Source organism: Eubalaena glacialis, chromosome 8, assembly GCF_028564815.1.
Source record: "Eubalaena glacialis isolate mEubGla1 chromosome 8, mEubGla1.1.hap2.+ XY, whole genome shotgun sequence".
NCBI lineage: Eukaryota > Metazoa > Chordata > Mammalia > Artiodactyla > Balaenidae > Eubalaena > Eubalaena glacialis.
The window spans coordinates 10,274,776-10,296,560 of record NC_083723.1 but is presented as its reverse complement, the minus strand read 5'-3'; the positions used below and the strand labels follow the sequence as shown (position 1 = coordinate 10,296,560).

General features: G+C 55.4%; 1 protein-coding gene across 2 annotated transcripts in view; it reads right to left on the bottom strand.

Moving 5' to 3' along the window:
• Nucleotides 1–1,783: 1,783 nt before the first annotated feature.
• The window catches only part of GCK (glucokinase), a 48,491-nt gene continuing 28,489 nt past the window's right edge, over nucleotides 1,784–21,785 (bottom strand). Inside the window, exons 2-10 of one of the 2 annotated variants that reach the window (XM_061198392.1) lie at nucleotides 12,404–12,566; nucleotides 11,692–11,846; nucleotides 10,499–10,618; nucleotides 8,777–8,872; nucleotides 8,480–8,579; nucleotides 5,202–5,385; nucleotides 3,890–4,045; nucleotides 3,093–3,326; nucleotides 1,784–2,834 (exon numbers count right to left, since the gene is read on the bottom strand). In XM_061198392.1, the coding sequence (XP_061054375.1) occupies nucleotides 2,690–2,834; nucleotides 3,093–3,326; nucleotides 3,890–4,045; nucleotides 5,202–5,385; nucleotides 8,480–8,579; nucleotides 8,777–8,872; nucleotides 10,499–10,618; nucleotides 11,692–11,846; nucleotides 12,404–12,566 (1,353 nt within the window). In that variant the 3' untranslated portion in view covers nucleotides 1,784–2,689. Of the gene's footprint in view, nucleotides 2,835–3,092; nucleotides 3,327–3,889; nucleotides 4,046–5,201; nucleotides 5,386–8,479; nucleotides 8,580–8,776; nucleotides 8,873–10,498; nucleotides 10,619–11,191; nucleotides 11,257–11,691; nucleotides 11,847–12,403; nucleotides 12,567–21,785 lie in introns of those variants that run through there. The other variant, XM_061198393.1, reaches the window with a different exon arrangement.

Here is a 21,785-nt window from a genome sequence, read left to right as displayed (position 1 = left end):
TTCTGAGGATGGTCTCTGGCCTGAGACCCCTGGGGATTCCCAGAGGTTTTGGTGAAGATGCTTGGCCCTGGCCTCTGGCCCCTCTGACCGAGGGGCAGAAGGCAGCCCTGAGCTGGCTGTGACCCCAAACAGAGCCTCCACGTGATGCTTTTGGAGCACGGAGCACTGCCTGGACCCCAAGCATCCCCTGGGATCCCCATGAAAGTGGGTCACGAGCCCTTCTTGTGGGGTTCAACCGCAGAGTGAGGGGCCTGGGCTCTGTCCGCTGTGCCAGAGCAGCAGCCTCGAGGCTCCTTGCGGGCCCGGGGCAGACAGGGGCTGGGGGGCTGGGGGGCTGGGGACCGCCCAGAGCAGGAGTGGGCTGCTGGCTGCTCCCTGAACCCGGAACAGGAGATGGCCCACTGGGGTGAGGAATGCAGGGAGGCCCGCTGGGAGGGCAGGGCTCTCATCCAACAGCCCCAACGTCCCTTTTGTATAGCAAGTAAGTATTTTATAACACCTTTTACTCTCCTGAAATGAAATTCATAGGCTATACAAGCTACCTCCATAGAGAATTGTAAAAAAAAAACAACAATACAATGCCCTGAACCATACATAACATGAAGGACAACTAGGAAATAATTTATGGTAAAATGAGATCAAACACTGTAGCTGAATGGTGGAACACGAGTACATTACTACTGATAATGAAGTCATCAGATGCTCACACAAACTTCTGATGCATAATTTGGACTCGAGAGAACTAAAAAGATCAGAAGTAATTCCACATGAGGCATACCAGAAAACGAGAGAGCATCTCAAGGAGGATGTGACAACTCAAAATCACAACTTTGGGTTAAGTTCTGAATAAAACAACACAGTCATTCCAGATTTGCTGGATAGTTTCTCTATTGAAACTAGATAGTTTATCTATTGAAAGGTGAGTGGAATACACACTACTATATACAAAACAGATAATCAACAAGGACCTACTGTATGGCACAAGGAACTCTACTCAATACTCTGTAATAACCTATATGGGAAAAGAATCTGAAAAAGAATGGATATATATATATGTATAACTGAATCACTTTGCTGTACACCTGAAACTAACACAACATTGTAAATCAACTATAGTCCAATATAAAATAAAAATTAAATTAAAAAAAGATGATAACATCCAAAAACCTGAAAAAAAAGTGCGTGTATGTTAAAATCTTACAAATACGTGTTCATAAGTAACTGGTCTTAGGCCCTAGGCTTGGCTAACCTGAAATAGGCATTTCATTCAGGACCAAATTGGAAGGACCGCAGAAATCACGTGACTTCTTGTAATCCTGGCCTCCCACTGCAGTCACTGTCACAACCCAAGTGGCTCCAAGGGATCCCCTGTTGAGACCGACCTGCAGCAGGACCAGTCCCAAGAACCAGCCATCTCCCTTCCCAGAGCAGCCCCACTCCTTCCCAGACACTCCCTTGGAGCTCTTGGAGACCTCAGAACCACACCCCGCATCCCACAGGCTGGTGGGCAGAGGCCTGGGCAAGTCCAGGACCTCTGACCACACCCCGGCACGCCACCCCATTCCTGTTTCTAAGGCCTGGTCTGTCACTCTTCACACTCCCTGGCATAGCTCTGTGGAGAGGATGGAAAATTCCAAAACACGCCTAGGCCTGCAGAGTGTCTGTGTACATGTGACCACGTCTATATGTTTATTGTCCCACAGTCTTATACACAGAGATCAAAGAACGGTGGACAAGGTCATATTCTAAACTTTTAAAACTTTTAATTAAAAAAACCCACACAGTCCCAGGTTGGGCATGGAGAGGTTGGTGTGGTACATGGAGGTCTGGTGAGAAGAAAGAGGCCTGGGTTGTCCCTTGGGGGTGTGCTGAGTGCTGCTGGGGTTTCTGAGTGCCCAGTGCCGTGGGAGCCGAGGACTCGATCCCGGAGATGCTCCCAGGCCTGTCTGTGGGTAGGGGGACTCCTCCTCTTCCTGGGCCCCTCTGGGCAGGGGCTATGGGGACTCTGTCTCTTGCACCTCCTGTGAGGGTCCATCCCAGAACCAGAAACCACTCAGGGATGGCAGGATGGGAGGGAAAAGGCTGCCATCTCCAGGCCTCGGGGTACCCACAGCCTCCAACATGGAGCTGGTCCCTTCCATTTCCCAGGCCTGGGTGATCAGCAGCTCCCTGGGGCCCGCTATGGTACCCAGGTCTAGGTCTGGCCAGGTCATGAGGGCTGCCTCCCCATGTGGGCTGGGTTCCCAGGGAAACCAGGCCATAGTAGGGTCCAGAGGGCACCCCCGTCCCAGAGCCAGGGCTGAGCCAGGCTGAAAGCTCCAAGAGCAGTGCAGAAATGCAACAAAATCCTGAGTTAATAACTCCCTTCTGGGCCCTTGATTGCAGCAAGAAAGGCGAGGTACTTTGGGGGTTCTCCATTCCTGTTCATCTCAGCCCCCAACCCAGTCAGGGCCCTAGGGCTATCCTACCAACTGACCCTGAGAGAAGAGGCCTGCCCAGGGCCTCACCGCATCCCCAGAGAAGCTTTCCCCATCTCCTGGGGTGACAGCGGGGATGGGAGGCATCCAAGGTCCTTACAAGGAGAAGCCTCTTGACTGGACCAGGTTGGGGGGACCTGTAGGGAGTGTGTCCCCTGGAGCCCAGGTCTAGTAGCGGCCACAGCCTCCTCCTTGCCTTGCAGCCTTTATTCTCACTGGCCCAGCATGCAGGCCTTCTTACAGGCCACCGCGGAGATCAAGGCCGCACCCCGGCCGCTGCCCTCCTCCGACTCGATGAAGGTGATTTCACAGCTGGGCGTCAGCCTGCGCACGCTGGCGTGGAACCGCTCCTTGAAGCTGAGCAGGGGGCAAGCGGGGCTGCGGTTAGTTAACGCGCTGAAGGCAGGGCAGGGGGTAAGCCAAGGGGAACCTTCCCCTGAGTCTGTGGGCTTAGGGGGAGCGAGGAGATTAAGAATCCTTGGGACCTCGGAGAGCATCCGTTTCGGCCTGTATATCATAGATGGAGACCGATGCCCGGGCTCTGCCCTTAGGAGGCGAACTCACAAGAGGGAGGCTGGACCCCGCGGGGAGGTGCAGACGGCCGAGCAGGCCCACCTGGGGTGCAGCTTGTACACTGAGCCGTCCACGCCCACGGTGATGCGCATCACGTCCTCGCTGCGGCTCTCGCGCATGCGGTTGATGACGCCCGCCAGCCCCGCGGAGCACATGCGCGCGGCGCGGGTGGACACGCTCTCGCAGGCGCGGCGCACGATGTCGCAGTCGGTGGCCGACGGCCTCAGCCCCAGCGTGCTCAGGATGTTGTAGATCTGCTTGCGGTCGCCCGAGTCACTGCGGGGCGGGGACAGGAGGGCGTCGCGGGAGGGTCGCTTGGTCCCAGACCAGCCCGATCCCCACAGCGGCGGCCTCTTCTCCTCCCCCTGCCCACCTCTCCCAGGCAAAGCGCTTTTGGGGCTCGGGCTTCCGAGCGGAGCGGGTCTGACTCCGCCAGGGACCAGCAGTAATCTGGTCATTACCCCTCTCTTTAAACCCAGGGTTTCCGCCCTAACGTGGGTGACACTGCCGTGCCTCGGGGCTGTTGTGTGGATGAAGTGAGACGAGGTCCACAGCGGGTGGGGAAGCACAGAGAGGACGCCTGGTCTCCGTCAGCTGCCCGATGGCGGGTACCCCTGGGGGCCGAAGGCTACTCCCGCCGCCGTTGCCCCACCCCGGAACCTTATCCGGTCCTGGGCTCCTGCCCCCTGAGTCCGGCCCCCTGACCTCACGAGTGTCCCGCCCCTGCCCTCTGAGCCCCGCCCAGGCCCCGCCCCCACGCCCCGTGGGTCCGGGTCCAGGACCCCTCCCCATGCACGCCACCACTGTACCCCACCCCTCGCCCCCGCGCGCCCGCGCACCTCTCCACCTGCGACACGAAGCGTGTCTCGAAGGCGCCGCGCGTGCGCAGCTTCTCCGAGGCCTCCCCGTGGAAGAGCAGGTTCTCGTCCACAAGCTTCAGCAGCACGAGCCGCACCAGCTCGCCCATGTACTTGCCTCCGATGAGCTTCTCGTACCTGGACAGAGAGCAGCCGGGTCATCCCCAGCAGGGAGGTCCCCACGAGCAGGCAGAGGCCAGCCACCACCCCCAGTCACGGCCACGAGGAGGCCATGTGGGACGCTGTGACCAACCCCCGCCTTGGCAAAACCGGGTTCATGCCCGTTCCCGCATTTATCAACAGGGGCTTTGGGGCCTTGGGAGAACGCTCTACTGTGGGGCCTCGGTTCAGTCCCTCTGAGACCATCCTCAGGAAGGACCCTGCGCTGAGCCCACTTGGGTTTTCCCACAGATGCGGAACGAGTGCTGTTCTCATCACCCAGTGTCAGTTGGGGAAGCTCAGGCTTAGAGCGGCTAGTGACCAGCCTGGGGCGGGCCTCTGCTCACTGGCTAGGGCTCCTAGGTCCCTGCGCTCCTGGAATCCACGGAGTTGGCCCGGTGGCGCTAGAGTCTGTAAACCTCCGTATTTTCATCTTGTAGTACATTGAATACTACCGACCTAGTAGAGGCTTATGAGAGCCCGAGAGGAAGCTCATGAAAGAATTAGCACGTGCCTGGCGCGCTGCAGAAGGCGCCTGATAAAGGAGAGCCCTGACTCAGGACAAGCTCTGTGAGGGCTGGTTCTCCAGCTGTCCGCGAACCCGCAGAATCCCCCCAAATACTATGATTCATTCTGTGAACGTGTTCAGAGCTGTACTTTGGGGAACTCTGGACTAAACCCAGTTAACGTTGCTGGGGGGCGTCTCAGAGCCTTCCTGTGCCAGGGGTCACCTGTCAGAAGCGGGGAGGTTCCCGCTCCTCTATCTACGGACCCTCTTTTTTTTTTTGTAATCTTAGTTTGGCGACACTGCGCAGCATGTGGGATCCGACCAGGGATGGAACCCACGCCCCCTGCAGTAGAAGCGCGGAGTCTTAACCATTGGGCCGCAAGGTAAGTCCCCATAGACCCTCTTTTTAAAGACTAATCCTTAGCATCTCTCACTGTTCCCGGTTCACAGAGGGGCACACGCGTACGAGCTGAAGGAAGAGAAGAGCCAGCTTACGAAGGGATTGTCAGTTTGCTTTTCCCCAGAGCTGTTTAAAAACAAGCCCATTATCTGCGGGCCGGCCCCATCTGCCGCCAGAGCGGGGCGGGGCGGGGCCGGCGTGGGGGGAGGGGGAGGGGCGGTCCTTACAGCTGCTGGCCGGGGTTCAGGGAGTTCTCGTCCACCACACGGTCGTACTCCAGCAGGAACTCGTCCAGCTCGCCCGAGTCCCCGAAGGCACCCCACTCGGTGTTGACACACATGCGGCCCTCGTCCCCTTCCACCAGCTCCACGTTCCGCATCTCCTCCATGTAGCAGGCGTTGCAGCCCGTGCCTGCGAGAGGCCGCAGCGTCAGGCCCCACCTGGCGCTGCGCTTCCTGGGATGCCCCCTCTGCTGGGTGCATCCCCCCGGCAGGAAGCCCCGTGCGGCCCTGTCTTCCCAGCTTCCTTGAGCCCTCCACCCCCAGCACTCCCTACATCCCCTGGAGCAAAGGAAACCAGCTCTCCCAAGAGCTGGAAGACCTGGGTTTGCTGTGTGACCTCAGGTAGATAAGCCCAACTCCCTGGGCAGGTCCTCTTCCCCAAGAGGGGTTGGTAACACCTACTCCTCCTATTACCTGGGTAGTTGAGAGAAGTGAGGGAAAGAACATGTGTCAGAGTGCTTTGCCAATTAGAGATGGGTATGGGATGTTATGATTTTGTCTTGTCTATGCACCACCCTTGTGTTCTGGCACTTTCTAAGCATGTGTTTGAGCTTCTCTGTCCCAGGCTCTGTTGTGGGGAGGAGGCGGGCACCCAGAGGTGAGTAAGTCACAGTGTGGGCCCTTGGGAGCAGCACACGGGCCACTGCAGGCGGGCCTGGCTAAGGAATTTGTAATTTGTAGGGTCCCATGCAAAGTGAAAACATGGGGTCCTTTGTTCATAAACTGAGAGTTTCAAAATGGTGACAGCAGAGCTTCAATCTGAACATGACTGCACACCCCTCAAGCCATCAGGGACAGCAACTCAGTCATGCCAACCTCACACCAGCAGTGGAGCTGCCTGGAATTCGGGCCCAGTGATGCCGGGCCTTCCAAGTTTTTGTGGGGAAAAAACACAGAAATCCAGACTTTGATGTGGTTTCTCCCAATGTTTAGCTCTTGGTAATTATCATAAACATGTTTCTAAGCACATCAGGGCAGATGCGACCACGCGCCACTCTGCCATCTCTGCTCCAGATGGGGCGAGCCCGAGGCAAGCGGCTGTAGAGCCCAGGTGGTGGTGTCTTGCGGAACCGGAGAGAGCCAGGGGAGCACTGCCAGGGCCCCTGGAGCTCCTGTTTAGGTGTGGACTTAAAGAACTTTCCTATCAAACTCTTAGAGGAAAACATAGGCAGAACACTCTATGACATAAATCACAGCAAGATCCTTTTGACCCACCTCCTAGAGAAATGGAAATAAAAACAAAAATAAACAAATGGGACCTAATGAAACTTAAAAGCTTTTGCACAGCAAAAGAAACCATAAACAAGACCAAAAGACAACCCTCAGAATGGGAGAAAATATTTGCAAACAAAGCAACTGACAAAGGATTAATCTCCAAAATTTACAAGCAGCTCATGCAGCTCAATATCAAAAAAACAACCAACCCAATCCAAAAATGGGCAGAAGACCTAAATAGACATTTCGCCAAAGAAGATACACAGATTGCCAACAAACACATGAAAGAATGCTCAACATCATTAATCGTTAGAGAAATGCAAATCAAAACTACAATGAGATATCATCTCACACCGGTCAGAATGGCCATCATCAAAAAATCTACAAACAATAAATGCTGGAGAGGGTGTGGAGAAAAGGGAACCCTCTTGCACTGTTGGTGGGAATGTAAATGGATACAGCCACTATGGAGAACAGTATGGAGGTTCCTTAAAAAACTAAAAATAGAACTACCATACGACCCAGCAATCCCACTACTGGGCATATACCCTGAGAAAACCATAATTCAAAAAGAGTCATGTACCAAAATGTTCATTGCAGCTCTATTTACAATAGCCAGGACATGGAAGCAACCTAAGTGTCCATAAACAGATGAATGGATAAAGAAGATGTGGCACATATATACAATGGAATATTACTCAGCCATGAAAAGAAACGAAATTGAGTTATTTGTAGTGAGGTGGATGGACCTAGAGTCTGTCATACAGAGTGAAGTAAGTCAGAAAGAGAAAAACAAATACCGTATGCTAACACATATATATGGAATCTAAGAAAAAAAAAAAAAAAAGGTCATGAAGAACCTAGGGGCAAGACAGGAATAAAGGCGCAGACTTACTAGAGAATGGACTTGAGGATATGGGGAGGGGGAAGGGTAAGCTGGGACAAAGTGAGAGAGTGGCATGGACATATATACACTACCAAACGTAAAATAGATAGCTTGTGGGAAGCAGCCACATAGCACAGGGAGATCAGCTCGGTGCTTTGTGACCACCTAGAGGGGTGGGATAGGGAGGGTGGGAGGGAGGGAGACGCAAGAGGGAAGAGATATGGGAACATATGTATATGTATAACTGATTCACTTTGTTATAAAGCAGAAACTAACACACCATTGTAAAGCAATTATGCTCCAATAAAGATGTTAAAAAAAAAAAAAAAAGAACTTTCCATCCGAAAGGTGAGAATGGAAGGAGGAGATGTGAGAAACTAGAGGAGAGGCAGAGAGCAGGCCGCCCGCCCCTTAGAACATGTTCATGCAACTGGAGATGGGTCCTAAGAACACAGAAACCCTCAGGGCTGGCCCTGAAGAGGCCGCGGAAGCAAACAAATTTAATGCTGACTTTCTGGGAACCGGGGCCCAGAGAGTCCAGGGAAATACCTGCTCGCCTGTATGTCCAGTAAACACTCCTCAGTAAACACTCATTGTAAGGCCTTGGGAACTTCTGGGAAAGGCCCTCGGTTGGTGGAAAAGGGCCACTGGGGCCAGTGCTGCCTCCTTTCCTGGTACCTGCCTCCACTTCGGGCAGGGCAGACGGCTGCCCCGGGGTGTGGTAAGACTGTCCAGGGAGGGATGACACCACTCTGGTTTATCCTCTTCCACTTGGACAAATCTGTCCAGGTCGGTCAACTTACCAGATAAGGTGATTTAATTAAATCCTGATGGGCCAGGTGGACGTGCAGCTGGTACACCATCTGAGGCAGTGACTTGTGAGTGCTGAAATGCTTCCTACCAATAAACAGCACCTGTTTATTGGTACACCCAATACCAATATACATTGGTATATTGTCTTTCGGGACACCCCTGCTGCTCCCTAAGACCACCCTGGGCTCCAGCACCTCTGGGGTCCATGACTGGCGCAGAGGCTGTGTGCAGCCTGCTGAAGACGGGAAGCCTCGGCCCCATCTTTGGTGGTGGCCAAGGCCCCTGGGTCAGGCAGGGAGCGCATCCTTACCCACAATCATGCCAACCTCACACCGGCGGTCTTCATAGTAGCAGGAGATCATCGTGGCCACAGTGTCGTTCACCATCGCCACCACATCCATCTCAAAGTCCTGCCAAGAGGCACAGAGGCAGTGGTGATGGGGCTGGAGGTGGGGGGGGTCTCAGCCTGCTCCAGGCCAGTCCAGCCAGGCGCAGAAGGCAGAGACCCCTTCCTGGGGGGACGCCCAGAAGGCCCTCCCTGGCTTCCCGGCAGGAGGTGGTGAGGGGGAGGGGGCCCAGGGCAGGGGCAGGTGCAGGTGCTACTCACCCCTCTCCGTTTGATGGCATCTCGCAGGAGCCCCACGATGTTGTTCCCTTCTGCTCCTGAGGCCTTGAAGCCCTTGGTCCAGTTGAGAAGGATGCCCTGGGGGTAGAGGGGGGCCTCGGTGGCTGCTGGATGCTGGGGGCAGGCGTGAAGGGACGGGAGCTAACTCGGACCACAGGGATGTGTACCCACTTTATAATTAACCTTTCTTTTAAATTAATTAATTTATTTTTTTTTATTTATCCGGCTGCACCAGGTCTTGGTTGCAGCACGCGGAATCTTCGTTGCGGCATGCGAACTCTTAGTTGTGGCATGTGGGATCTAGTTCCCTGACCAGGGATTGAACCCGGGCCCCCTGCATTGGGAGCGCAGAGTCTTAGCCACTGGACCACCAGGGAAGTCCCTGTGCACCCACTTTAAAGCTGAGGAAACTGAGGCTCAAAGCAGCCATATAAGTTCAAGAAGTGTTGGAGATAATTTTCTACCAATATCTCATATTTCTGCAGGGCTGGGTCCCAGCCAATTTAAGAATGCTTGTGTAGTTAAGCCCAGAGTCGTCATCCCAGAGCTTGGATGAGGTCCAGAGGGGTGCAGCCAGTATAAGACTGGGGCTCCTCTCCTGTGTGCACCCTCTGCGTGTGAAGGTCCCGCCTGGCCCTCGGTGCCCAGCGGGGAAAAGCAATATGGGGTGCTGCTCCTGCTCCTGCTGCTGCCAGAAGTACTGACCTGGCTTCCTCTCTGACCCAGAGGTCCTGTGTGTTATGTGTAACTGTGCGTATGTTTGGATAATTTACACACACATGTATATATGTATGTATAATCAATGCGTGTACGTGTGTATGTATCGTTGACCTGTGAATGTGCATATATGTATGACTGACATGTGCATATATGCATGCATGTATACTTGACATGTGTAAACATGCATGTGTAATTTACACGTTTGTATGTATGTATACTTGATATGTATGATTTACCTGTATATATGTATGTATGATTGGCATGTGTAGATATATATGAATATATAACTGGCCTGTGTATATATATGTATGTATAATTTATGTATGCATAAAAATATGCATGTACAATTTATGTGTTTATATGAACGTATAATCGACATGAGTGCATGCATGTGTATAATTTAAATGTGCAGTGCGTACATTTATGTGTACATGTGTACAATTCACATGTATAATTTATGTGCATACATACGTATAATTTACACGTGTCTATGTGAGCATGTATAACGTGTGTGTGTGTGTAATTTACATGTACGTGTGTGTGTAACTGTGACAGGCTAACTTGCCAGCTGGAAGGCAGGGTAGACCCTCAGCCCCGGCACATTGCCACCTCTGCCACAGGCAGCGGTACAGCATAGAGATGACACACAGGTGTGTTGGAGCCTGTTTGCCTGAGTTTGAGCCGCAGCACTGCCACTTCCCACCATGGGCAAGTTGCTACACCTCAGTTTCCTAACCTGTAGTGGGGGTGATAGGCACGCCTCATAGGGTTGTGGGAGGCAAATAGTAAGAATCAGCTCATACGATCATTTCCCAGAGTCTCAAGAGAGGTAAGAGATGGAGCCAGTTTGAATGCAAGGCTCTTTCCCAACAATGGGAGCTGCATTTGAAGGCAGCACAGGGCAGAGTTCATGGGTGCCTTTCTCTGGGGTGTCTGTCCATCCATCCGTCCACCTCCCCCCACCCACTCTACACCTGGTCCCACCTTGTCGATGTCTTCGTGCCTCACAGGAAAGGAGAAGGTGAAGCCCAAGGGCAGCTTCTTGTGCTTCATCTGATGCTTGTCCAGGAAGTCGGAGATGCACTCAGAGATGTAGTCAAAGAGCTGGAAGATGCACACCGAGGTGGCCATCAGCTGCAGAGGCGAGCCTCCTGCCGAGGTGCTCCTCAGCCCTTGCTGAGCCATAGGGCCCCAGGGAAGCGTGGCCTCCGGGCCTACCCTCAGTCCCCACCTCCTCATCACCACTGCTTGTCGGGACTCAGGCCCTGAGCCCCGCCCCATGCCAGGGTCCCGCTGACAGCAGCCCTCGGGACAGGGCAACGCCAGGACGACGGGGTTGGTCCCTAGCCCAGCTGTGCTCTGTTAGCCTGGCCCTCCCAGCTGGACCCAGTGGACTCCAGTCTCAGGCTTTGGACAGAGGCGCATCCCTGGCGATAACTACGATTTCTGACTCCAGCATAGAGTATTCTTTGTTGCCTCCAAGTGTTCTGGCCGCCCCACCCCTGGCCCTGCGAGGACCAGCTGCCACCCCATTCACACAGGCCTATCCACAGACCTGGGCGTTACAGAGTGCCCTGCTGATTGACTAAGCTCCCTGATGGGCGCCAGCGTTGCTCCACGCCCAGACCCACGGCACGCGGGGGTGTGGCGAGGACCAGGCGGCCACTGGCCTCCTACCTTGAAACCCTGCCCCTCGCGGGGATTGGCTCTGGCTGCTCCCCACCTCCGCCCAGGGCTCATTCTACTTCTGTGGTCCTTCCTGAGTCCTCCCCGTGGTCAGATATTATCATTGCAGTCATGCCACTTGGCATCCATGCTGATGGAGGGTGAGGGGCATCCATGCTGGTGGAGGGTGAGGGCGACACGTGGGGTGGAGATAGAACAATGGGCTGCGAGCCTGTTGGAGCAGCGTGTTCTCTTGGCTGCCCTGCCTTGTTCCAGATCCTTCTGGGAAACTGGGCAGGGGTGCGACCTTCCGGGGCCACACCCAGTGGCCGTCCACCTAAGCCTCTCAGCTCCCTCCTCCTCCTGCAGCAGGGTCCCCTGAGGCTGGGCCCACAGCTCCGCCCACCCCTGGTGGACAGCTGGGCCCTCCCGCCAGGACTAGCCAAGCTCCGAGATCCTGGGTGGTCCTGACCGAGGTCCCTGGCCCCCCAGCCCTAGCCCGAGCTGCTCACCATCTCAGCAGTGCCCGTCATGGCGTCCTCGGGGATGGAGTACATCTGGTGCTTGGTTTTCACACTCCACTGTCCCTCCTCCCCTTCCCCCACCTTCACAAGCATCACCCTGAAGTTGGTGCCGCCCAGGTCCAGGGAGAGGAAGTCCCCGACTTCTGCAGCCACAGAGAGAAGCACATCAGTCTCATGGGCACCGCCTGGCAGGAGCCCCCAAGACTGGGAGAGGAGGAGGGGAAGGCATGGTGGGGGGACCAGAAGAGCTGGACGAGGGGCCCCTGATGCCAGACATCTGGGGGACCCCAGGATAAACTGTGGCAAGGGTCAAAGGTGAACTGGGGAAGTCAGCAGGAATCCCTTGCCTTGGGCTGAAGTCGCCCCCAGCCCAGGGCCCACCTGAAGACCGAGGAAAATGGCCCAGACTCAGGATTGGGCTGGGAGTCCCCCAAATGACTGTGGGAAACCAGTTTCTCATTGTGAGATGAAGAAAGCCAGTTTCCTGAGGCCAGAGTGAGCCTGAAGGCCCCAGGGCTGGGCCAGCGGAGCAGAGGGTGAGAACTGGCTGATGTCTGGGGCACAGCATGTTGGGGAGCTGACTCGGGGCTGCTGGGGACAGTCAGGGCTGTTAGGAAGGGCCAGGGGAGAGCTGCCTCTGGATGAGGACCTGCTGGTTCCCATGTGAGTCCCATCCCTGCCCCGCCCTGGACCGCGATACCTGAGCCTTCCGGGGTGGAGCGCACGTAGGTAGGCAGCATCTTCACACTGGCCTCCTCGTGGGTCTCCAGCCTCAGGCCTCGGTCCATCTCCTTCTGCATCCGCCTCATCACCTTCTTCAAGTCCTCCTCCTGCAGCTGGAACTCCGCCAGGATCTGTTCCACCTGCAAAGGGAGGGAGATGGGGAACAGCTGGGCGGAGGAGGGGCTGTGCAGTACGTGGAAGGGGGACCACAGAGTGGGTGTTTCCCCCACACACCGACGGTCTCCTTTTGCCCCCTGACCCTGGGTCCAGGATGACCCATCATTTCAAACTACCACAGTTACAACCAGTTGAAAAATTAAGACAGCACAGTTCCAACACCAGCTTCCAAACAAATGCAGCTTGGAGCGTGTTGGAGGGTGAGGGGCAGAGGGCAGACGTGGCACCTCCCTTTGTACCCCTGATCCAGGCCAGGGGAGGAGGGAGGCGCTAACCAGGAGAGTGAGTGAGACACGGGCTGGAAGAGCCCGTCTGGAGGGCGATGGGCAGCTGGCATTACTGTCTAAAAGATCCGGTCATTCTACCTCTAGGAATCTATGCTAAGGGAGTTAGTGGGCCAGTGTGTACACATGTTCATAAGTGATGGTCAAGACACACTACTTAGAGGTGAAACCAGTTAGTTAGAGGTGTCTGGTGGACTAAAGCATGGCAGTCCATAGCCTGGAAGGCGCTGAGGCCCTCAGAGGGAGGAGAGGTCCCTGTACGTTGACGGGAGGAAGGCTGGCACACAAAGCTCAGATTCAATACCGCCATTCCCGTGAGTATGGACGGCCTGGGTTGGGTTCTCCTCCCGCACCCTCTGGGGGAGTGGCCGCTTGCTCATCCCTTCATGGTGGCATGACATTGGGCTTAAACACCGTGCCCATGCCCACTAGTCCCCAGGAAGCAGGGACCCTGCTCTGACCTTGTGTGTGGACAGTGGTGTGGCCGCCCTTTCCCCTTTGCACAATAGCACGTGTTCATGGAGAGAAGACCACTTCGATTCCCTACATATTTGGACCAAAAAGGAAAGGGAGGATACTCGAATGAAAGCCGTGGGTCCACTCTTCAAAAAACTCATACTCTCTCGCTGGCAGTTTTCCATGTAAGCTCGGGGGGTGGAGATGCTCTGAATTCCAATCAGGAGACAACAGAGCTGCTTGCCCCTTCTTCCTCAGTTTTTAGAGCACACATTTTGTTGGGGGCCTGGGGAGCTATCATATCAAAGGAAGACAGCCCCTTCCCAGGCCCAGGGGACAGCCCATGACTGGGCTAAGCCAAGCCCAGCTATCTTATCCCCTTTTGCTGGTGATTTGGTTTAGAGATGGGCATGTGGCCCAGTTCTGGCCAGTGTCAGGTGAAGGGAAGCCTGATTTTAGCAGGAGGGGGGCCTTCTGGGAAGGTCAGTGCACCTCTAACTTTCTGAACACAGCTGTATAAGGGTGTGTTGGCCGGCACTGCAGAAGCTATCCTGAACCACGAGGAGACAAGGCTGAAGAGAAAAGGCTGTCAGCATATTATAGATGGCAGAGAAGAGAGACAGAGTGAGCCCAGCCCTGATGACATCACTGATGTGCTGAGCCAACCCTGGACCCACCCACCTCCAAGTGCCGGTTGTGGGAATAGATACTAATCACTTAAGGCCACAGTCAGTCAGGCTTTTAGTTTCCTGCAGCCCAAAGCATTCCTAATGCATACAGATCCTTACTTAGGAGCAAATTCTCTTACCAAGACCTCACACTTAGAATTTAAATCCAGGGAAGGTCACAAAGGGATGGGGCTGACAAAGTCTACGACAAGACACACAGAATCAAACACCAGTGTTTGCTAAGCCATTCTGTAGCTCTGGGGTGAGCTACAGCCCCAGATGGGGTGAGGGTGCAGCCCACCCCAAGGCTGTCCTGGCAGGACATACCCCCAGAGAGGCCCTCATGCTCTGTGAAACAATCCAGGCTGTCCTCAGAGGCCCATGCCTACAGCCTGGCCTCGTCTCTGTTTCTTTCACACACTTTCAAGTAAAATGTGCCAGGAAGGAATAGTAACATTAACATTTGCTGAATCCTTCCAATATGCCAGGCTCTGAGGTGAGTGCACTACACAAGCTGCCTTTCATCCTTGACACAGCTCGGGGGAGGGGCCACCACCCGCTCATCTTCTAGATGCAGCCACATGCAGCCAGCACACAGAGTGAGGCCAGCACCCAAAGCCATGCACTCAAGGGCCGCTGTCAGAAGTCCTCAAGAGGCTGCCCGGCATCTCTCCCAAAACAGAACTGTAAGACATCACGGGCTCTTAACAAAAGCGATGCTGATCCTGCAGAGGTCCAGCCCTCAGGCCCCGCTGGGCTCCATCCCCTCCCTCTCCGTCATGGCAGCCCAGCCAGTGGCCATGAGCCTGGACTCATGAGGGGCCGTGACCCAATGGCTTCACCCTCTGTGTCCAGGCCCATGTGGGCACAGTTTGGGAAGGGTGCTGGAAGGTTCCATGGCTGCAGTCCAACACTCCAGGCGGCCAAAGGCTGACACAGGCCTCCAGAAACCCTCCCCTGTGGCAGTGGGGAGCGTCCTCCATGGTGGATACGAGCCCCTTTCTCGGGTGCATTGGGGCCTGCAGACACCACAGTGAGCCTGCAACCCTGAGAGGAGGCACTCCAACCTCACCCCCAAGGCTGCGTGTCTAGGCGGACGCCAGTGGGGTTCAAGTCACGGGGCAGAGGTCTGCCTCACAGACCCCGTGGGAACACCCCCAGAAGCAGGCACCGTGCACCAGGCCCCACTTGGGGCATCCCCAGTTCTCCCTTACACTTAATCCCCCTGGAACCCAAGCATTTTATTATCTCCACTTCCTTTCCAAGGCCACAGATCTAGACGGCTCAGAGCTGGCTTTGAACCCAGGCGCTGGCTCTGAGCCCACCTCCCCTCCCTACCCCGCTGGGCCGCCCAGCCCTTCCCGGAGCCCAGGCTGGGTGTCCGTGCAAGCTGGCTTAAAGGTCTTGCCGAGCAGCCTAGGAACTGCGGGGTGCTGCTTGAGGAACCCAAGAAGCCATCTGTCCCCCCAGGTCACAGAAGAACAAAGCACAGACAGAGCCTGTCCCCCCAGCCCTGCCCCCATAGCTGCACCCCCGCCTGCTCACCAGGAGGTCACAGGACACAGCATCAGGGCTCACAGCTGCACCCAAACATGGTGGGAGGGGGTCTCCTCCCTGAGCAACTCTCTTACTCTCCAGGCAGGGCCACTGCCACCACCTGACAGTGCCACAGCCCCCCAGGACTCCGGCTTCTGGTGCCCCGGCCCGGGGCTTTGCAGGAGAAGAGCCCAGTGCCCTCTGGCTCTCCGGGGTCCTCCCATCTTGGCTCTCCTGGGATTCTCCAGGAGGGTCTGAAGCTGGCGGGTTGGGGACCCACTTCCCCAGGAATATGTGGCACCTGGCCCAGGGTCACCCACTGTGTGTACACAGCCATCCAATGGCTGCAGCTGGACCCACGCAGGGCTCATACTACCCTCCAGGACACTGGGATGGGTTCTGGAGCTCACGGGGCACCCAGCGTTTGCCCAGGGGCCCATGCCTTGGCCCTCTGGGGCCCTTCCACTGCTGTGCAGGTGTGGGAGGCCCTCTCAGACCTTTCCCTGTCTCTTCATCTGTCAAATAGAAGCCCCACAGGATGTCCTGCCATCTTTCCTGAGCCCTTGGGGCAGGGTCCCAAAGCACTGACTGTGGCATAAATGGGGCAGGTGTCCCCAGCCGAGCCCCACCAGCCCCCGTCATCCCTGCCCAACCAGCTGGGCCCCTCCCACTTTGCTTCCAACCTGTACAGCCCATGGCCTTGTCCAGACCCGTGGCCTTAAGGACTGTCTTCATACTGATGGCTGAGCCCTAGGAGGGGAGGTTCTGCAGACTGAGAAGGGGTGGGTTGGGCTGGGGAAATCCGCCTGGTCTCTGCAGGCACGTTGGCGTGTCTGTTAGCCAAGGGGAGACGGATGCCAAGTAGCAGCTGAGCAGTGAGGCCAGAGCGCAGGGGACAGCCTAGCACGGTCGGCTCCAGGAGCAAGTCCCCTAGAAGACGCCGTCCCTGGAGACCCCTCCTGGAGAGGCTGGACAGTGGGCATCGGGGGGACCCGCTGCCTCTTAGCCTCCGCACCTCTGCGCCTCCTTCCAAGGGGTCCAGAGCTGCCCCTAACCTCCACTCTACCAAACCACTTGCCCTACCCACACAGGAAGAACCTGCCCCAGCCGTGGTCCTGGGGACCACTCGCCCTGGCTTTGGGGTGACCCTTACCAGATCAAAGCTGTCTGGGCCCAGCTCCTTGTGGCCTCCATCGCCATCTCTCTGAGGGGCCAAAAGGTAGGTTTGCGGGGAGGGGGCGACACTCCTGTCTGCAGAGGCGCAGGGCGGGGCTGCAGGCCGGGAGTCTGAGGCCCACCCGTGCAGGTGCGGGCCGCCTAGCCGGGGAGTTGCCCACGCAGGCCGCCCAGGGCTTCTGCAGAGAGCATTCAGCAGCTGGCTGTTGAAATACTCTGTCTACCGCCACCGGGTCAGGCAGGGCCAAAAGGGCAGAGGAGGCCTGCCTGGAGTGAGGGGTGACAAGAGCCACGGGGGGAGGGCTGTGGGGTGGTGCCCCATGCCTTCAGCCCACTGGGGTGGGGATTCGTTGCCCAGAGTTTCTGCGGAGGGGGCAGAACCATTCTATACACGCTCCAGTCCTTGGATATGCCAGGGTGGGCAGTCATCATGCTGCTCAGGTCAGGAAAGCACATTGAAGAGCTGGGCAGACAGGGCGGGGCTGCTGAGGGGCCAGCCCCACGCAGGATGGAGGGTCTGGGCTTGGTCTCGGACCACGGGGATCCCTGGCTAATTTTCACCTGGGGCCTGTCCTGTACTTGGGAGGGGAGAGACAGGCTGGTGGCTGGGAGGCCAGGCCCGAGGCCCTGAGCAAGGCAGACTCCTCGTGAAGCAGGGGTGTGGAGGGCAGGGACCTCCTGGGCTGCTCCTCTTCTGAGCCCTCAAAGCCCTGCCGTGTGGCCAATCAGGCTGCAGGATTGGTTGCGGGGATGGATGGGGGGGGGTGGGGCAGGGTTGGGGGTTGCACGAAAGACCTCGGTTGGGTCATTGAGAGCCAGGCTCAGGCCCTGGGCAGAGGCGGGACTGGAGGGTGGGGGTGAGGGTTGGTGGTAGGTGGGGGATGGGGGTGGGGCCAGGAAGTGGGGAGGGGGAGGGGTGGGGCCAGGAAGTGGGGAGGGGGAGGGGTTGGGGAGGGGAGGGGAGGGGTGGGGGAGGGGGAGGGGTAAGGAAGTGAGGGGGAGCAGATGGAGGTGGGGCACCGCCCTGATGACTGGCCCCACCCCCACCCAGGGCCATCTGCCCCCACCAAGTAGAAAATGCTTGTCTTCATCAGGGTCTTCAACTGTAAATCGTCAAAACCTGCCTCAAAAGGCGGGGAAGGTTATCCCTGGGTTTTGGGTCTGCAAAATCCAGGCCAGAGCTCGCTTTGAGAACCATCCCCCTTCCCCACTCCCAGCTCCTTGCCTGGGAGTGAACTTGTCCTGCCTGGACCTGCCGGAAGCTGCCAAGCCCTGCTAAAATTAGCAAGAGCTCAGGAGTGGGCAGGGTTGGGGAGTGGTAGCTTGATGGAATGCCAGGCTCTCCCGCGAATGGCCAGTGTGGCCATCCCTGAGGAAGATCTTGACATGATTGATCCCTTTCCCAAAATAGAACCAAAACGGCTTCACCAAACCCACATGTGACAGGTCACTGTCCCACCAGCCCCTGGCTCTGAGCCTCTGTTTGCACAGGGTGGGCAGGCCTCACCCCTGAGTTTGGAGTTGGGGGCCTTCTGGACCAGCCAGGCCAAGAAGCAGCTGCTCTTCTCTTGGTCCAGGCACATAGCACCTGAGAAGACGATCAGAATCCTCCAGCTCTGTCCTCTGGGAAGTGGGAGAGGACAGGGCTGGGCACAGATCAGTGGGCCCCTTTCTTGTTTGCTGGACTTCCAGTGTCCTCTCTGGCTTGCACTTTGACCAGCAAGCACCCCTCCCCAGAGCCCTTTCCTGGGGCCGCCTCCTTGCATTCCCCAGCACCTGTGAGGGCAGGAAGGAAGGCGTCCAATAGCCCCACTTCCCCATACTAGTTAATCCTCCAGAGCCAGACTCTCATGCATCATGCCAGCTCTCCTGTGCTCCCACCACAAGAGGTGTGCCCTGTCTCACCGTTTCCTCTTTAGGTGAGGGAGTGACACCAGAGGGTCAACACTGGGCTGGAGTCAAGGATCCCTGTAGCAAGGGATAGACCTGTCCAGAGAAGAGGGGCCAGGAGAGGGAGGGCCTCAGAGACAATGGCTCCAGAGGGATGCCCAGAACATAATTAGAGTCTTCAATATCTCAAGGGTTGTCCTGAGGAGGTTAGATGAACGTGGTTTCTGCTTAGACTTTCCCCCCAAAAAACCCAGAACTGCACAACAATGGGCTAGGATGTCTCAGCAGATAGTGAGCTCCCGACTTAATAGGGAGAGAGAGATGTGGGGCATCTGAGAGCAGGACCAGAGGGACTTTTCTCTATGCCCCAGTTGGTACCCTCATCTTGGTTGCTCAAGGAGCTGATTGACAGGCATGATTTAATTTTCTTTGTAATTTATCTCTAGGAAATAATCTGACAAATTCGGAGATGGATATTCCAGGTTACTCTTTCTAGGATCCAAAAATGGGACATAATCCTCACACCCAACCTTAGGAAATTGTCTAAATAAATTATGCTACATTTATATGCAGTCATTTAATATGGTAAGATTGATCTGCCTCTATTGGCATGGAAAGATGTTCATGACATCCTGTTTAAAGAGAATGTGGTGGCTACCCTCCAAGAGGGCCTCCAATGAGCCCCATGTCTTGCATTCAAGCCCCCGGGTAGGCTCCACCCATGCTGAATAGGTCTAGCCTATGTAACTAATAAGCTATTGCAGAAATGACGGAGTGTGACTTGTGAGGCTAGGCCATCGAAGACATTGAGGCTTCCGTTTTTCTCTCTATTGGATTCTTTACTCTGGGGGAAGCCAGCACCAGATCATGAGGACATTCAGGTTCTATTGGGAGGTCCACTGAGAAAAACTGAGACCTCCTGACAATAGGCATCTCCAACTTGCCAGGCAGGTGAGCGAGCCACCTTGGGAGCAGATCCAACAGCCACCGTCGAGCCTTCAGATGATGCCACCCCAGGCAACATTTTGACTAAAACCTCAGGAGAGACACCGAGCCAGAACACCCTAGCTGAGCCACTCCTGGATTCCTGACCCACAGAAACAGTGTGAGATAATAAAGGTATGTTTTTTCAAGCCACTAAATTTCGAGGTAGTTTTTTACATAGCAATAGAAGACTAATAGAGAGGAAAAACAGTTATAAAATATAGCATGATCCCTTTTTGTCATGTATATGTATATTATATGTAATATACACATGGGAGGAAATACAGAAAAATGGTAATAGTAGTTATCTTGATGATGGAAATATGAGTGACTTAATTTTCCTCTTTGCTTATCTGTATGTCCTAAGTTTTTCTGCAATGAATGTGTATTAATGGAGTACTATTTTAAAATCAAGTTAAAAAATAAAAAGGTTGGGCCTTATCTGCTATTTTTGCACAGAGGCTCTGATGCCCAGACTCTGAAGGATGCAGGCTCAGAGTTAAATGTGTCAAATTGCCGGCCCCATATTCCAGTGGGAAAGAAAGTGGGGCTGGGAGCTGGAGAGCCCAGCATGCCAGCCCCTCCCCAATGGCCTGACGGCCCTCAGCACCAGCTGGGCAACAGTGTGGGCACTCCCTGACCTGATGCAATGGGGCCTGGAGGTCAGCATGGTGTTGCATGTGTTTGTCTACAGCAGGGTTGACTGGAGACTGGCTGTGCCCTTGTGTAAGGGCAGGCCAGGGGCCCAGTGGTGAGAGGGTGTCAGGCAATGTGGCCATGTCAGGGATAGAGGCAAGGGGGAGAGGAGCCAAGAGACAGCAGAGTGGGCTGGGGTCATGATAACCACAGCTAGTGAGTACCCAGTGGCTTCCACATGCTGGCTGCTGTGCTAGATGCTTATGTGGATCACAACTGGCCTGCAAGCCCAGGGAAGTCATTTTAAATGTGGGGAAACTGAGGCCCATGCGAGTTAAGGGAGTTCCAAGATACCACAGCCATCAGTGACTTAGCCAGGATTTGCCCACAGCTCAGCCTGACTCCAGGTGTACTGGAAGATGTCTTCCTGACTAGAGGGGGAGGGCTCCTTCAGGGCCAAGCACATGCTGAGGGTCAGGAAATAGCCTCTGGAGCTGCTTCCATGTTGGAGATGTTCAGAGACCTCAGCTTCAGCTGGTGGGGCTGGGAACAGCAGCAGCCGCCAAGGTCTGCATTGCATGGTGCTTGCCTCTGACAGTAGGTGGGCCTGGAGGCCTGGGGCCAGGTTTCAGGGGGACACCTAAAGGCTGTGGCCATGGGAGGGGTAGGGGAAGAGGGTGGGTGAGGAACAGGGAGTGTCCTGCACATTGGTTGGGGAGGGGGAGGCAGGCTGTGGGATCATCCAGGACCCATGCAAGGAAGGCAGGATAACGCTGGGGTGACACAGGAGCATGAGGTCACCAGCCTGAGTCTGAAAACTGCAGTTCACTGGCCGTAGGACTTGGGCAAGTCCCTTAATTTCTGGGCCTCAGCTTCCTCATCAGTAAAGTGGAGGTAACGACTTACTTACCTCACAGGGCTATTGAGGAGATTCAATGGGATAATGTAGATAAGACTCTTGGCAATACAAGTTGTTCAATGATTTGTAGCTATTTTTACTACCAAAGGATGCTTTAGCCCCTGGGTCAGAGTTTAGAATACAGGCCGTCCAAAGCTCTAGATCTATAGCAGGTCCTAATCCAAACTCCCACCCCCATGCCTGCTGATTATTTTGGTGTTCTAAGGAGACAGACAGGTGGCACAGCCTCTTGGATGCCACTCCCACAGTAAATCAATGATGCTTATTGTCTGAAAAGAGGATGCCATCACAGAAAATGGTGGAGTAGGAAGCCCCAGAGATGAGTCCCTCCACCAAAACAACCACTACACTAGAAAAAAATGATCAAAATAAACCTGATTGGACACTTATAGCAACCAGGGGAGTACTTGATGAAAGGAGAGTTTGCTGATGGCTTGTAAGTGAGCAGTGGACACAAACCAGCTACCACCCCCATTCCCCACCATGGCCATGGGAACGGCACCCAGGTTCCTTGGGCAGTCAGGACCTTGGGCTGTGTATTTTGGTTGATCTGGTGGTTCCCTGAGGGCTCAGTACAGAGCTTGCCTTTGTTTCATCCTCCTCAGGCTGCAGCCTCCCTGGTGGCATTTAGCA